The 16,370-nt window shown below is 37.5% G+C and overlaps 1 protein-coding gene across 2 annotated transcripts; it reads right to left on the bottom strand.

The window, feature by feature from the left end:
* Positions 1-236: 236 nt before the first annotated feature.
* On the bottom strand, positions 237-12,940 carry slc17a5 (solute carrier family 17 member 5). 2 transcript variants are annotated; one of them, XM_084736441.1, is made up of 11 exons: positions 12,733-12,940; positions 10,267-10,463; positions 8,317-8,550; positions 8,022-8,109; positions 7,148-7,234; positions 6,627-6,745; positions 3,765-3,926; positions 3,246-3,378; positions 2,989-3,136; positions 2,044-2,134; positions 237-688 (listed from the first exon to the last, which is right to left on the bottom strand). In XM_084736441.1, the coding sequence occupies exons 1-11, from the start codon at positions 12,815-12,817 to the stop codon at positions 551-553; spliced, it is 1,482 nt and encodes a 493-aa protein (XP_084592567.1). In that variant the 5' UTR covers positions 12,818-12,940; the 3' UTR covers positions 237-550. The 2 variants fall into 2 exon arrangements, with proteins under 2 accessions (XP_084592567.1, XP_084592568.1); XM_084736442.1 differs by having other exon boundaries at positions 12,681-12,803.
* Between the last annotated feature and the right edge of the window lie 3,430 nt (positions 12,941-16,370).

The raw sequence follows: 16,370 nt of genomic DNA, 5'->3' as shown, positions 1-16,370 counted from the left end.
TACCAACTGAGCTTAGCAAGTTGACCGTCAAACCTGAACACCAAAAGGAACTACTCTGGGATACTTTCTCTTTAATAGCTTATTTACCATTGTATTTGTAATGCCAGACAATAAGCAAGGCTTAGACAGCATGTAGCCATCCAAGCTAACCTAGCCTAGCTGACCTTCCAGGTTCAAAGTAACAATACATTCCCTTTTTCAGTTAATGCCGAGCATGATAGCAGCTTCCTCTTCTTGCAGATGCAGACTGTGGCTGTTTGCTTTGCTCAGTAATTATTTTTGCCTCCAAGAAATAGTCACCAATAAAACTGCAGTCTTCTCTGTTCATTGCTGTGACTGCAGGTTTATCTGTAAACAGACTTTTGAGTCCCTGCAGTCACAGTAAAGAACATCCTCGAGGGTGATATGGCTGTTACTCACTGTTAGTTAGCCGTGCTTTGAGAATTATCAGCACAGCTGGAACATCTCTCGCTGACATTACCCATTAAATTAGTCCATGATTGAGATTCAGATTCGTCAGGTGAATAGAGTTTGGTACACGTCTTCTGCCTCAGTCTCCATGAGAGTAGGACGTGTGGACAGCCCAGGGCTGCACCGTTCCTCGGCCAAACATGGAGTAGAACGTTGCTCCAAAAAGGTTGATGGCAGCAGCAATGTAGAAAACAGTCTGCCATTCTTCTATGGTGTTCTAGAGGACAGTCAGCACAGGTGATAATGAGTATGGATTTAATTTGATATGTAAAAAGATACAGCCCTCGTTGGATGAGCGGTGCATCCTGTGAAACATTTACATACTAAAATCACTGGTGCCCTGTCAGTCCTACAATTGTTCTGAGTCAACAATTTACAAATTTACAACAAACTAAGAACTTTTTATTTTCCTTGGTTTAGGAAAAGAAAAGCTGGTTTGGTATGAAAAATATACCTCTTTATGTCTTTTGCGCCAGAATCTACATTCTTTTGATACCAAAATAGAAATCATGCATTTTAAAGATGAAACACTGAGAACAAATTATAATCAGACAATCATGACAAATCACAAGACATCCCAACGGCTAGTTTTGGCTTTCCTGACTAATCATTTAAATCTAATCCAAACCACGGACTTCCCTAAAGAGTTGAGCAGGCATAACAGAAGTTCTCTTTGTTAACAATCACAAATACACACTAGAGTCTGATTGATACTGGATTTTTAGGGCAGATAACAACATCAGAGCACTGAAACAGTAGACTTTCACCAGTATGTTCAATAATTACACATAAAAAAACAACACTATACATGTTATATTTATGTTAAACTTGAATTAAGAAAAAGGATCAAATGTACCTAAAATAATAATTTAAATATAATGGTGAAAATGTTAAAACTGACACACTGTGGTATGTAAGGTCATGTTAACTTTGTCCACAAAGTAAAACACACTTAACTTTTTTTTCCATATTTCATGTGGGTTAGGTAACTAGTTTTAATAATCTAAAGGATGAAGTGATTGGTTAATGGGGTTACTGACTTTTTTCATCTTCACCTGGTGCAATTGTTGATTATCTGAATGAATGATCTTCATCTGTGTGGTGATGCACGATGACAATGCATCACATTACTGCAGGGACTGCATAGAGCCATGTCTTCCTATTGTGTTTTGATCATACACATTAAAGTAAATTATCTTTCAGAAACTGTAAATGCTATTCAAACTGCACTGTATGCTAGAATGCAACAGTCCTCTTCACAGGAAGCGAGGTAAACAAGGTTGTATTGTTTATCATCAAGCCAGAAAGACACACACTGCTGATTGTGTTGCTTTTTAATAAAGGTCTATGGGTGCCCCCTTGTGGCTGAATGTTAACATGTTAATCCTGTACTGACTAAACCAATTAGATAGGAAATGGAGCATCAAGCCAAAGTAAGGATACCATCTGTTTATCCAGGGACACTATAGGTCAGGACACTCAGGCTGACCCTACACATAATCACAAAATGTAAGTGCTAATGCATCGTCATGCCTATACTGACGGGCGTGTGACTGTACAGGAGTTTCTTACATGTTGGGTGAGTTCTCTTGCTATGACTGGTCCCACCATGCCAGGAATGGTGGCAAAGGTGTTGGTGATTCCAAGAAGAATTCCAGCATACCTGTAAACACAACACCAGGGAGAGATCCTAAGCCTCTGTGTAATCACTGTATTTTAAAATGTTCTGTGCCCAGTTGCGTAAAGGATGCATTAGGAAAGAAGGAGGTGCATAAAGTCTCCAGAGGGATTTCCTCAGGATGTAAGGTATCCAGTAAGGAAAACCCCTTTAATATCTAGGTGTTTTTCCTCAACTACTTAAGTATTCCCTTACATGCTGCTGTACACATGTACTGTATTATGACTGTAGGAACAGTGAAAGCCCTAGTCTAAACACTTTAGAGAAGGATGAACCCTTCAGTTTCGAGAAATATTTTGCTTAAGGGACAAATTTTAGTTGTGGGCACTGAGTACTGTCTGCACAGATTCATATGACAAAACAGTCCTGCACTCTATCAGGATGTATAATTATTAAAAATCATCACCTTGGTCATAGGAGGAAGATTACGTTTCATTACTGCAAAATTTTGATTCTTAAATTTAACAACTAAACTTGTAGTATGGGACAACAGAATTACTTGTGTGGGACGTCTGAATGCATCTGTGACACTGGAGGTCTCAGGACTGCAAGGAATAATACTATAATCCACAAAACAATTATTTCCATAGTGGTGGTTAACAAGCAAGGAAATCACTTTACAACTAAAATTTAGAGTTACGCTAACACCTTTTCTCATCTTTGTTATGTGATGATGAATTTTTGATTTTTTGTGTAATTACAAGATAAAAAAAATCATTAAGACATAAAAAAGTTACTTGTTTTTCCTTTAAATTGTAAATATTCTGGTTTGGTTTTCATGTGTAATATTAAGCTTATAGTAAAAGGTTATTTTGATGATAGAACTTGGTAAATCTTACGATGGAGCGATGTCCAGGTGGTTGATGTTGAAGCCAGAGGCTGACACTCCGCCCAGAGAGGATGAGATGGTGAGGAAGGTCACAGCCAAGACGTAGTTACAGCCTGTATAACCAGTTGCCACCAGGAACACTGCCGGCCCAATCATGCCTACAGAAAAAACACAGTAGCGATTAGAATATCCTCAGTAGCAGATGTGATGTACTGGACGCTCAAGTGAAAAGCCAGTAGTCGGTTGTGTGATATTTCCACTCCTTACCAACAATGGAAAAGGACTTCCTGACACTGACGGTGGAGTAGCGGCAGGTTTCCCGCAGGTAATCTGCAAGCTGGCCACTCAGCACAGCCATCACACCGCAGCCCAAGTAAGGAAGAGCTGACAGCATCCCGTTCTTTTGTGGACAGAAGGAGACAAAACCACGATGTGAATATTTTTTATACTGATCAGTAAGTAGAATTATTTTTGACTCTGGATTACACTGAACATGATACTTTGGTTTCTTCAACGTCATTTTGTGATGACTTTTGGTTTACTCATATATCTTCCTTTCGATGTTTGTCTGTTTGTACTTTAATGACATATATTATTGTTACTAATGCCGAGTATTGCCCTCTCCAAAGTAACAAAAAAATGTAGCACAAGTCGGTACTGATCTGTTAGTTTGTGTGTAAGTGTGTGACTTCAGTAAATCTGATCTAACCTTTTAAAACATCAGTTAGATATTTTTAGATATTTTTTCCAAAATCGTTCAGTCCTGACCAGCCCTGTTGACCTCACCTGCTGTATGCTAAATCCCAGTATGTCATTCATGTAGGTTGGCAGCAGGGTGAGGAGGGTATAGAAGGTCCAGTTGTAGGAGAAGTGAGCCACAACGATGGCCCAAAGCGGAACGGACATCACTATGGATCGCCAGGGTATGTAACCTGCTGAGGTGGACAGCTGGGACACAAAAATATACAGAAGACACATAAGAGAGAAAAAATAGGGAAAAGATTGGTCAGGGGAGTTTTTAATGAATGCATCCATTCTTAAAAACTACCAACTACCCAAAAGGTGGGTCTTGTGTACTCAAATGACTAAGGAAGGAAAAGTAAAATCATACAGCTACTCTTATTTTAGAAGGATATTGAACTAAACACATATGAATATTTTATGTTCAGCTGTGTTTAAAGGGATAGTCTGGATAATTTAAAGTGGGGTTCTGTCAATAGTGAATTATCTGCAGTAGATGACAGCTGGCACATTACCAGATTGGAGAAGATAACAGTACCAATATGGAAGCTAAGCAATCTACTGCTGTGGACAGGGTCAGCAGCATAACAAATTTAGCCACATAAAAGAATCTTTATTAGTGCACACTATATTAAGAATATTTTCACAACCTCACCTTGCCATCAGACAGCCTTTTCCCATGGGAAACTGCAGTTATATAAGCCAAATTTCATGCTCTCTTGCTCAACCAGCCTCCTTTGACAAAAACATTCATTTTTCCTCATAGAAGACACAAGTAGCTGGTCTACAGCTGCCACATTTTGCTTATATAACTACAGTTTCCCATTGGAAAAGGTTATCTGACAGCAAGGTAAGGCAATGAAAACATTCTAAATATAGAGTACACTTAAACTGATATATACATATACATATATATATATACATATATATATATATATATATATATATATATATATATATATATATATATATATATATATATATATATATATAGATATATATATATATATATATATATATATATGTGTGTGTGTGTGTGTGTGTGTGTGTGTATATATATACACACAAAAACACATACATACATGTATGTGTATATATATATATATATATGTGTGTGTGTGTGTGTGTGTGTATATATATATATATACACACAAAAACACATACATACATGTATATATAAATAATCCAAACTGTCCCTTTAATGTGATTAATCTGCACTGAATGTATACAATAATAACAATCAGCCTACAAGATGCTCTTTTATTCTCTGTCTCTTGCCAATCCATCCTCCAGCTCTCCTCTTACATACTAGTGGTTTCATTTCGCATGTTAGCTTTTTCTCCCCCTGGTGGCCAGATATGTGCCAGTATGTTTTCCTACTTGATATTGCCTTCTTGGTTGTGTTCTGCTTTCAGAACACAAGGGTGGACCAAATCAAGCAGTAAAGAATCACAGTTATACTTATTCACACTGGCTTCATACAGGTGTGCTGCATCATATTCATGTCTTACTCAATTCAAAAACAATGAAATTGTATACTAAATGTAATCAGGGACACTTTACAAGGGCTTCAACAGAAAAGTCATTCATGTTGCTGGATCTTTATAGGTTGCAGCAGATTGCACTAAAACACAGATACAAGGGTTGAAGTTGAACATGTACAGTAGTCAGGCTGTATACAGCTGTGCTTCTGAGTGTCACAGTAAAATGTAGATTAATGGGTAGTGTTGTCACCTAACAGCTGAGTGAGACAGATAAGAAAACAAAATGCTGCAATACACTGAGATTATGTAAGATTACTATCTGATGACTGTACTGGACGGGAAATGCCTGCAAGCACTCTGCTGCTACTGTCTTAGCAACAAACTAAAAAAACAAGTACATCATATGTCAAACTGCTAATTAGGGCTATAATCTCTAATTAACAGACAGAAAAACACACCCCTGTATTTTCTTATGCCTTTCTGTCTATATTAAATATTCCATTTTTATCTCTTTCTTAAAGTGTGTATTACTTTTTAGGGTATTTATAATGTTGATTTTTCTGGTGATTATTTTCTCGAGTAATCAAATAATTGTTTGATCTATAAAATGTCGAAAAATGGTGAAAAATCTCCATGAGTGTTTCCCCAAGCCCAAGAAGATGCCCCAAAATGTCTTGTTTTGCCCACAACCCAAAGAGATTCAGTTTACTGTCATAAAGGAGTGAAGAAACCAGAAAATATTCACATTTAAGAACCTGGAGCTTTTTCTCAAAAAGTTACTCAAGCTGATTAATCAATGACCAAAATAGCTGGCGACTGATTTCATAATGATTAATCATTGCAGCTCTATATTACTTGTTACACACTTTATCTCAATATGAGACCCAGTTAAAAAAAACTAGAAAAGCAAATAAAGAAAAATAAATATCCACCTTTGGTCACTCTGTTAAGACAAATTTCAATTTATCTGTCCAATAAGTTGACATTTTAATCATATTTCCCACAATAACCTGTCTGTATTCACCAGTGTTTCAAACTTTTGAAAAGTTGCAAGTTCAAACATGAAGAAAACTACACCACAGCATCTTTCTGGATTTTCAGTCTAGTTATACCCTGATGTACACTTATACGTGATATAAGATGAATGTGTGTGAATGTGTGTGTATATGTATATATATATATATGTATGTATATATATACATATATACATATATATATATATATATATATATATATATATATATATATATATATATATATACATATATATATATACATATATATATATATATATATATATACATACATATATGTATATATATATATATATGTATATATACATATATATATACATATATGTATATATAGAGAAACCTTTTTTTTAAATTCAGGACATATACTGTAGTCTGGTTTCCAGCGTTACCTCGTTCTTGAGTGAGCTGGTGATGTAGAGTCTCTCCCTCTCTGATATCCGCGGGTGAGTGTTTGGACTGTCAAAGACAAGAAAGGCCCACAAGACGAACCACACCAGGCCAACAGCACCTGGACACACAAACACATACATATTGAGCAGATGTGTGGACTATGTTGATGTATCACAAGACACTGTTTTTTTATGGTTTTTAACATTAACATTAGTGTTTTAAGAATGTGATTAAAGTAGTCATGGAGGCAGTGGTTCACCCAGCAAACAAGCAAATAAGTAAAGCTGGACTTCTGCAGTAGTTCCATTTGTAAGCACATTTTCTTCCTCAACTTGCTAAATCATCATTTCCACAGACCAAAGAGGAACAAAGGAAGAGACACTGGAAACAGTTCGTCTGAAGACTGAGGAGTAAACAACCCTCTGTGACAATGAAGAGGCCACTTGCATGATTTCCATTAATTTCATTAGTTATTATAATATGCACACCCCTCCGTCAGTGACACCCCCATGAGTATTACCGAATAAATAGAAGACATAGGTCCAGTCCAGGTAAAAGCAGATTTCACCAGACAGAGGAAGAGATATTACTGTCCCCAGCTGAGCTCCTGGGATGGAAGAGAGAAAAACAAACATCTGTATCACACAGCTGTTTGAAATCACACAGTGTAACTACTAAATGATCAACAAACAGCATGACAAGTCAACTCTAACAAATATGTCACAGCTGATGTTGTGAAAGAGGAGGCCAAGTCCAGCCCCTTAAGTACATATGGTTCAGGTGACACTGATAATATCAGAGCAACTTTCACACTCTACCTAAATCTTGGGTTCCAATTAACCATTACTTTCACTGTTGATTAATCTGTCGTTTTCTTGTAATGTGTGATTAATAGTTCAGAAAATAGTGGAGCATGAAATAATCTGTCAGGTGATCTAAGAGAGCTTCTTTTTGCACTGTTTGTGTGTAAATAAAAACAGGTTTTGCAGGGTTTTTGTGTTGATATTGTACTAAGGCTGTACTGAATAGTCTGAAGTTTTGTTCATAATGTGACACATTTTTAAACGACATTTGAATGCTGCACAGCCTCTTCTTTTGCAAGTCTACTTATTCTGTTAAAACCCAGTATTTCTGCACACATGTAAATAAAGATTAGGCGACACTATTATCGTTAGTATTATACTATTTGTAGAGTTAGATTCAACTGGTGGCTGTGTAGGATCATTTCCAACTCATGTGATCCAAACATTTCCAATAACTACAGAGGGTTACAAATAATAAAATATGATAACAGACATTCGAAGCTTCGTTTGAAGCCTCAACAGAATCTTTGAATGTATGAAATGACATTCAGTGAAGCTCTACATTGTACTCCTTGTGTCTGGGTGTCTTACCAATGTAGGAAATTGTAAGCAGCCGGCTCCTCTCGAGTGGCGGGGCCCACGCTGCCCACATGGTGTACATTGCAGGGAATGTGACTCCCTGAAGATAAACACAACAAGAATGTCAACAGGACTGCAGGAGTGTAGTTTATCTGGCTGTCTGAGTCTAACTTCATTAATATTTTATTACTGTCTTGTGCAAAAGGCAGCTTTTACATTTGGCTGCAACACAGCTGATGCTTATGACTCTACTTTCTGTGTCATCCTGTCATGAATCATATCAGAATTAAACAACCTGATTCCATACCTCTCCTATGCCTTCCAGCACCCTGACAGCTATAAGGTAGCTTGCACCCAGGTCAGCAGCCACAGGGGTGAGCAGCGTAAAAATTACAGTTCCCAGGATTCCAAAGCCCATCAGCCACTTGGGTCCACAACGGCCGGCCAGGTAGCCCCCAGGGATCTGTGTCAGGATGTAGCCATAGAAGAAGGAGCCCAAGATCCAGCCTTGTGTCTCAGAGTCCCAGTCGTACACACTGGCCTGTGAGGGGACAGGTTGAGAACTATATTAGAAATTAAGCTTGATCTAATATTATGAAACCTTATTGAATAAAGACTAAACACTTGTTTTTGTTGTTTCTTTACATATACATGTGTACATTATTTCATTAGTCTCTGTGTTTGTTTTATCTGTCTGATGTGTTCTCTCTGCCTTTGTGTTCCTCATTAAGTTCATCTCTGACAGGTAGTGTGTTAGCATAGTCAAAGCTACTGCACACTTGCAGTCAGACACACACTTACAAAGTGAAATATGAAAGACCCTTGTGCTTAAAAATGAGTAGTGCAGTCCAAATAGTGAGTTGGAGCCATAGATGGTATATTAAATTGAAAAAGGTTGAATTCATATTTAATAAATGGTCTGTGGTTGAAGCAAGTGATTTTCCCCTTCTCCCTCCTCCCCAGACTCAAAGCTCAGGCGAGTTGCCTGCAAACTGCAGGGACACTGAACCTACACAAGGGCAAGACGACAACATTATACTTTTAGAATGACAAACTGATGACAAGTCCTGTACTGTAAGTTGAGAAGCCAGTATTTCATTAATTATCTTGCCCGGTCAGGAAAGAAGTGAGTCATGATGTGAGGAAACGAATGACACAATGTCAATTTTTACTTTCCTCTGTACAAATTGTTTTATTTATTAGTGGTTATCAAAAAAGAACACAGACTTAAGTTGATTGTCATGTTTAATCAAGGACTGCAACATCTCTAAAATGTCAGAAGAGTGAAAACGCCCATCCCAGTTGTTCAGTGTCTTGTTTTGTTAGATATTGAATGGAGAAAATGAGGAAATCTCTATATTTGACAGGCTGAAAACAGCATTTCTGCCACTTTTGCATGACACATTATTTGATTGGTGATTACTAATGATTAATCAATTATCAAATTAGTTTAATTCATTTTTACCACTTGCCCAGTTGGGCAAATGAGTTGTTACTAGCCTGCCTTGGCATTTTACTTGCCCCAGTCAAGTAGCATTCCTTATTGTTAAGCCCTGCATGTTTCTTCTTTTAGTGCAATAAGTAAAGAGTAGATTTCAGTTGTGGATTGTGTTTTAGCTGTGTTATGTCATGTCTGTAGAGAAGTGGTCATCAGCACAGCTTATCAAATGTAACACATGAGCTAACCCAAACAAAATAACAACATCTTTGCAAAACTATTACATAAATGCAAGAATACTTCTGGATGATTGCAGCAGCATTTTGTTCCTGGGTCCCTTGACATAGATGAGTGAGGGAGGGGTGAATGATATATACTTAACTATTAAATCAAAACAAATCATAGTCCAGTAAACTTTTTCTAAACATGGTGACCTACTTTACATGCTATAATTTCCCATTTATTATGTTGCCATATCATACCAGAATGAAAACTGAATGGATAAATTTGTGCATTAGTCCAGAATGCTGCTTTTTTCCCCCCAAGACTGACAAACTGTTCCAGCTTCCTGATTCACATAATGCTGACATGTTTAGGTTTTTTCCATGAACAGCACACAAACAAAAACATGGCCATTGTTTTCAACGTGCATTTTGAAGTTATTTCAGCATCCAAATCTTTTTCATAGAAGTATTAGTTTCTCAATCTGCACCATGAAACACACAAGAAAGAGTGAGATTTTGTAAAAATGCTTTACTGACTTTTGATGTTTCAGCTATAGCTGTTTACTTACTCTGCTGCGGTCATGTTTTCACTCACCGAGTGGTTGTGTTTGGGCCGTGCCGGGCTGGCATGAGCAGGACATACCGGGCCGCTGTGGTTGGTGCTGGATTGGCGGGTGTTGTTAAGCATGTCCACCATCGCCACGCTGAGGTTCACCCGCAGGGAGTAGACCACAAAGAAGCCAAAACAGGAGAGCAACGCCAGGCCATAGCGTGATGAACAGCATACTGGGGCTGCAGGGTGAAGAAGAATGAAATAATGGGAATGAGACCTGTTTGGCAGATGACGTTGTATGTGTGCTGTGGTTATCAGTGACATTATGTGGAAAAGGTATTGGGTAATATTCTTAGAAGTGTTGTTGCAATGCAAGGCAACATGAGTATAGTGAGAATCAATCATATCAGGAGCACCTCTTCTGTCACTGCAGGACTCAACAGTAAGGATTGTGCACTTACCTGGGGCAAGAAAAATGTTGGGAAGGTGGTAAAAAAAAAAATAATTACACTATTGAACTATTTTGATAATGGATAAATCGCCAAGTAAATGCTGTTTTCAGCCTCTTAAATATTTTCTTAATTTGTTATCATATTACACTGAATATCTTTGGATTTTAGACTGACATAATGAGACATTTAAAGACAGCACACTGGACTTGGAAAACTGTAATGGACGTTTTTCACTATTTTCTAAAGCACCTGCCCGATCAGGCAAGTGAAAAAAAAACCCTTAACATCAGACCCTGCACTATACAGAAAAAAACAGGGAAACGTTTTATTTGCCATTTTTAACTTCAAAATAGATGATCTGTAACTTTTTAGAAACTGTTGCACCTGCATTATTTCAGTCTTTTGCTTGTTTATTCACTGAATTGAGTATAACTTCTCTTAGGCTGCAACTATGATTTCATCCATCTGCATTTTTTTTACAGTCAGCGAAGTAATTGTTTATAATAAGCAATCATTTATGGCAAAGTGAAAGCAAATGCATATTGTTCTATCTTCAGAATTTATACTTATTTTAATCTACAATTCCCCCCCCCCCCCCCCAAAAGATGGATTAGGGATATTAATGATGATTCATAAATTAATTAACAGCAATTAAGAATTTAACAACCCAAAAATTATTTATGTTCAATGTACAGTATATTTTATGTGCCATTTCTCCAGAGCTCACAGCTTTACTCACAGTTTGATTTGGTCTGCCTTATTAGTCTAGAAATAGCACTAACTGTATCCCACTTGACATTGTTTTGTTTGGTGGAATCATTTATTGAATAAGGACAGGTGGACAAAAATAGTACTGTTTTATTATTTTGAGCTTCATAAATTAAACTGTTTTATCTCATTAGGCCTGATTATGAAATGAATATTGATTGTTGACATGTTCAACTGTCAGTTAAAGAAAATGCACAGACAACACACATGCAAACCCAGACTGAACATACTGTTAATCTAGTTACAATTATGAAAAGCATAACAACGAGCAAATCAATGCTGTTAAATGCAAATGTTTAATATATTAACTTGACAACTGACCACTAAGTAAGTCTTGTACTCTAGTTTATAACTAATTAATTTCCTGTCCAGTGGAAGTAGTTGTTACAGGAATTTTGGCATCTTATTTCCACATCTTGTCTCCTTTACTTCCATACCTAACTTTGGTGTATAATACAGCAAGTCTCTGGATTTTGCATGAGGAGCAGCTACTTGCAGATATGACAGTCATTATGTAAACCACCACATTAAAACTGGACAGCCCCTTGTCTCCTACTCTTTAGATTATATAAAGGACAATGACACCACAACTCTTTATCTAGCAGACCATGCTCACATAATAAACATAATTTCAGGTTTATTTATATAAGTTAAAGCTAAACTGCTCTGCTGACTAACTCATAATGTATAACCATAACACGAGTGATAAACTCGTGACTCAGGCTCATTAAAATGTCAGCATGTGTACAAAAGGAGTGGAAAAGTCTAATTAAAGTCTTTATACAGATTTACCTGGGTAAACAAAGCCATATGCACCCTCAAAGAAAAGCTTTCTATAAGTTAGCTAGATGATAGCTGTGGTGCTAAATGTAAACATTGTTATGATTAGTTTTTGTTACATATGTTGGCTGATGCAGAACAGCTGGATACAAAAATAAACACTGATAAACTCTACTGTGATCCAATGCAGCTACTAATGAAATAATAAAAGTAATGCTAATGCTAAATCTTAAACTGGTATTTTAAGGCACTTTAACAGCTAGGTTAGCCGTGTTGTATTAAATTAATTAAGATTTAGCAGGTGCTCACGCTATTAATAATGTTTCTTTACGGATAAACGACTGCTAAAAGTCAAACCAGTTAAATACATGAAACATGACAGAGGGATACTGGTTTTCCTTCCCAGTGAAAGAACATAAACCAGCGTCTCTGAAACATATGTTACCTCAAACGAACCTCTCTTATTGTTAGCTTGTTAGCTAGTTAGCTAGAGATATTTTTCCTTCACCTCTCTGGGCTTTGTCTTCGTGTCCTCGGTGAAGCAGCGGTGTCTCCTGCTCGTCCCCCTCAGTGTCCGACCCGTACCGCTCCATGTTTCAGTCAGTTTATCGAGTCTAATGCATCACAAGATAAGACGCAGAACAGCAGCAGCAGCAGGAGGAGAAAACTTCACCGGAGCCTCGTCAGTCAGCTGAGCTCCACTCTACAACACACAAGCGAACTGCAGTCACGTGACGAGAAGCACCAGACCGGAAGTATTAAATGCAGGTTTTTTTCCCCCCTGAGTTTTGCCTGCAGATGAGTCAACAACACAAAGATACAAGAAGAGTTATGTTTCATGACACAAGAGGGTTGTATAACAAGCTTTTCTCATCTTTCATTTATTGATTATATTGGTTGAAGAGATGAAAATAAAAAATATATAGAACATGATATAAAAAACTAATTTACATGGTGGAGCGCTGTATACATTAAAGGGATAGTTCACCCAAGTCATCAGTTCATCCAGTCATTATCCGCTCACCCTCATGCTGACTGAAGGTCATTTTTAGTGTTTTTAGTCTTGAAAACACTGCTGGGGTTTCTCTGGAAAACAGCATTGCACGATCTCCCAAATGATGTAAGTGAATGGTACCAGTTTTCAGGAAGCCGAAAAAGTTTTCTAGCTCCTCGGTTTACTTCCTGGTTATACTTCCCACTGAATATGCAGCACAAAAAGTGTCTATATAAGTTCACTCACTTACCAGAACTGTGAGTTTTACTTGAAAAAGTTAAAATTAACCAGTGGAAACAGACTCATACACTGTCACTCAGTGGATGGACCATCTTTCTGCAGTTGGAGCTGGGTGATTGGACAAATATATCAACTATCGGCGATTGGCCATTGCTGGCAATTTTTGTAAGGGCCTTGAGGTGGCTGCTGCATTTTATCAAATTGTGAGGTCCCATCTGTGGTGCATTTGAGTAATCTAGTTAGTGGTTTTCATGAAGTGAATTTTAATATTTTGTTCTCTTTGTTTATAAAGGAGCAAAAATGTTCCATTGAAATGCCATTTTGAGCTGGGAATAAGAGGGGAAAGGGTTCTGACCTTTCTACCACTGTGATCCTCATAGTTCCCGGTTTCTGTCTAACCATATTAGACTCAGATCAAGAATCCAGGACACAACACCGTCTTTATTATAACTGTCTGACTGTTAAGAAAACACATGCAGTGCACACGAGCCTGCCTACATCAGAAAAGGCCATAGACATTGTCTCCTTTCACAACAGACTGGATAGTCTGAGTTCCCTCAGACTGAGACCTGCACAGCAAATAAGGAATATTTGAAGTTTTTACAGGAAATACACAGGCAGCATACTGTGCAGAGAAAGTGCATGGGACCTCAGTAAGTTAAAAAAAAAAAAATAGGCTGGGGTACAACAAGTTCTGTTGCACTATTAAAAAATAATCTCCTTTCAGCTAGCTGGTTAAAAAGTTAACAAAACATTACATTGTTTGCTAGCTCACTAAAAAGTCAGTTTGCCAAGATAGTCTACTTATGATGGCTCGGCAAAGATGCTTTAATTTCTCCTCATCCAGTGTTAATTTAAAGTTGGTGCTGGACCACAGTTTAAACTGGAATTCAAAGTTTTAGTGCAACAGAATTAAATTAAATCTAGGTTTGGGGTAAAAACTAACAGGTTTAATTTAAAAAAAAATTTTTATTTAAACTATTTAAAATTTTGATGCAACATAATTTAAAGTTATACATGATTTAATCAGGTTTAAAATTTAAGCGTTGTTGTTGCAACCCAACTATAGGGTTGAATCATTGCCATGATAACATCATGGGTCATAAAATGCATTCAATCCTGCTTTGACTGATCTTAACATCCCACACATTATGAAACGTTGCATAGGTACAGACAGCGGAGCATTTAGATGTAGCTGGTAGCTCCTTCAAATTAGATTTAATTAATATGTATTTAATTCCATATCTCTATGTTTAAATATATGTGTAAATCTCTATATATATTGTGTTTGTGTGTAAAGAAACTGATTTAGATTAATGCAATTTGTGATCCTCTGTACAATGAATTCCCAGTTCACCTTATTTGGTGGACACAATATATACACTTGAAACAATATGATAAATATTAAAACAGGAGATAAATAACATTAACAGTAGTTAAGAATATGTAAAAGACTTGTACAACAATAAAACAAGGGTTTCATAACTGTTTTAAACTTCAAAAAATATTTTGAACTGGCAAAATTAAATTGATTTTCAGATCCTAATAAGCAAATATTCAAAATGTCTTTTTCTCAGAACCTTATTTCAATTACTCGTGAATAAGACACGTTTTGTTTAGTTTTTTTGTACTGAGAGGAAGGACAGAACATCCCCTTGCACACACTCATGTGTAACCAAAATCAGATGATGTGCGGGAATGATGTAACTTTGAAACACAGGTTTGTTGTTGAAATGAGAAGCAGCTCAGCTGTTTGTCTCCAGGCTTCAGAAGGACAAGCCAAAGCAGTGAGACTACATGAAGAGAGACAGACAGACAGTCTTCCACTACAGTGAGGTAATGACATGGACAGACATGGCTTTTGTCAGCCATGAGGCAAAAGGTTATCACACTGATTTTCAAGCATACACACGGACAATATCTCTCTAGCTGCTGAGGATGTTAGTCACATGGATCCATATGTTTGTATCCACACACTCAACCTAGTCAACTGATAACGGAGTGCAACAAGTTTACAGTTCAGTCTAATATCAAGCTAGATGTTGACCTTCTCATGGTCAAATTGGCATGTTTGTTTATTTAACTATTCAATAATCTGACCTTACTTTTTATGGTAGAAAAGTGAAATTGACACAATATTTGTATATTATTACACACACACAGATGTCTAGCCATCTTAAATAATGACATATTAGAAATTGCTGTATTTAATCAATCAGATCTACAGTGAAGAAATTGATTTTGCAAAGAAAATATTATATGGGCTTAAAAGGGTGCAGTGGTTAGCACTGCCGCCTCAGAGCAAGAAGGTCCTGAGTTCGAAATCCCCCAGGGTCAGGGCCTCTCTGTGTGGAGTTTGCATGTTCTCCTCGTGTCTTTGTGGGTTCTCTCCGGGTTCTCTGGCTTCCTCCCACAGTCCAAAGACATGCATGTTAGGTTAATTGGTGACTCTAAATTGCCCGTAGGTGTGAGTGTGAGTGTGAGTATCAGTCTCTATGTGTTAGCCCTGTGATGAACTGGTGACTTGTCCAGGGTGAACTCCGCCTCTCGCCCAATGTCAGCTGGGATAGGCTCCAGTGGTTACAGAAAATGGATGGATGGATGGAACTGCACTGCACTAATACTGTCACACTCAATGATATCAAAGCAGAGTCAAAGTCATATTGTTTGTTTGTTTTAACACATTCTTAACTGATTGTGGGCTTGCCAACACAGATCCCACATGCACCCACCATGGGTTAGCCCATGTGGAGCCTGCAGCAGTTTCACCCTTTGGTTGTGTGGGCTTTCAGTGTACCCACACAATGTGCCCACAGTGTGCTCAGTGTTGGCAGCCCACTGAAGGCCCTGTTACCAGCGTGAAATGCAGGGCATGTGTGGTCCTGCAGTGGAGTTGCCCGCACTCAGCCCAG

Source organism: Lutjanus erythropterus, chromosome 14 (assembly GCF_056507025.1).
Source record: "Lutjanus erythropterus isolate fLutEry1 chromosome 14, fLutEry1.hap2, whole genome shotgun sequence".
Taxonomy (NCBI): domain Eukaryota; kingdom Metazoa; phylum Chordata; class Actinopteri; order Lutjaniformes; family Lutjanidae; genus Lutjanus; species Lutjanus erythropterus.
Note: the sequence above shows the minus strand (reverse complement) of the source record. Positions and strands in the feature narration are given on the sequence as shown.

What these genes read in the sequence shown, in the direction of transcription:
- slc17a5 (XM_084736441.1), bottom strand. Translation starts at nt 12,817, where the DNA reads ATGGAGCGGTACGGGTCGGACACTGAGGGGGACGAGCAGGAGACACCG. An exon ending in GCTTACAATTTCCTACATTG is followed by an intron (nt 7,235 to 8,021) that starts GTAAGACACCCA and finishes CTTCCATCCCAG; the next exon opens with GAGCTCAGCTGGGGACAGTA. An exon ending in GAAGTCCTTTTCCATTGTTG is followed by an intron (nt 3,137 to 3,245) that starts GTAAGGAGTGGA and finishes TTTTTTCTGTAG; the next exon opens with GCATGATTGGGCCGGCAGTG.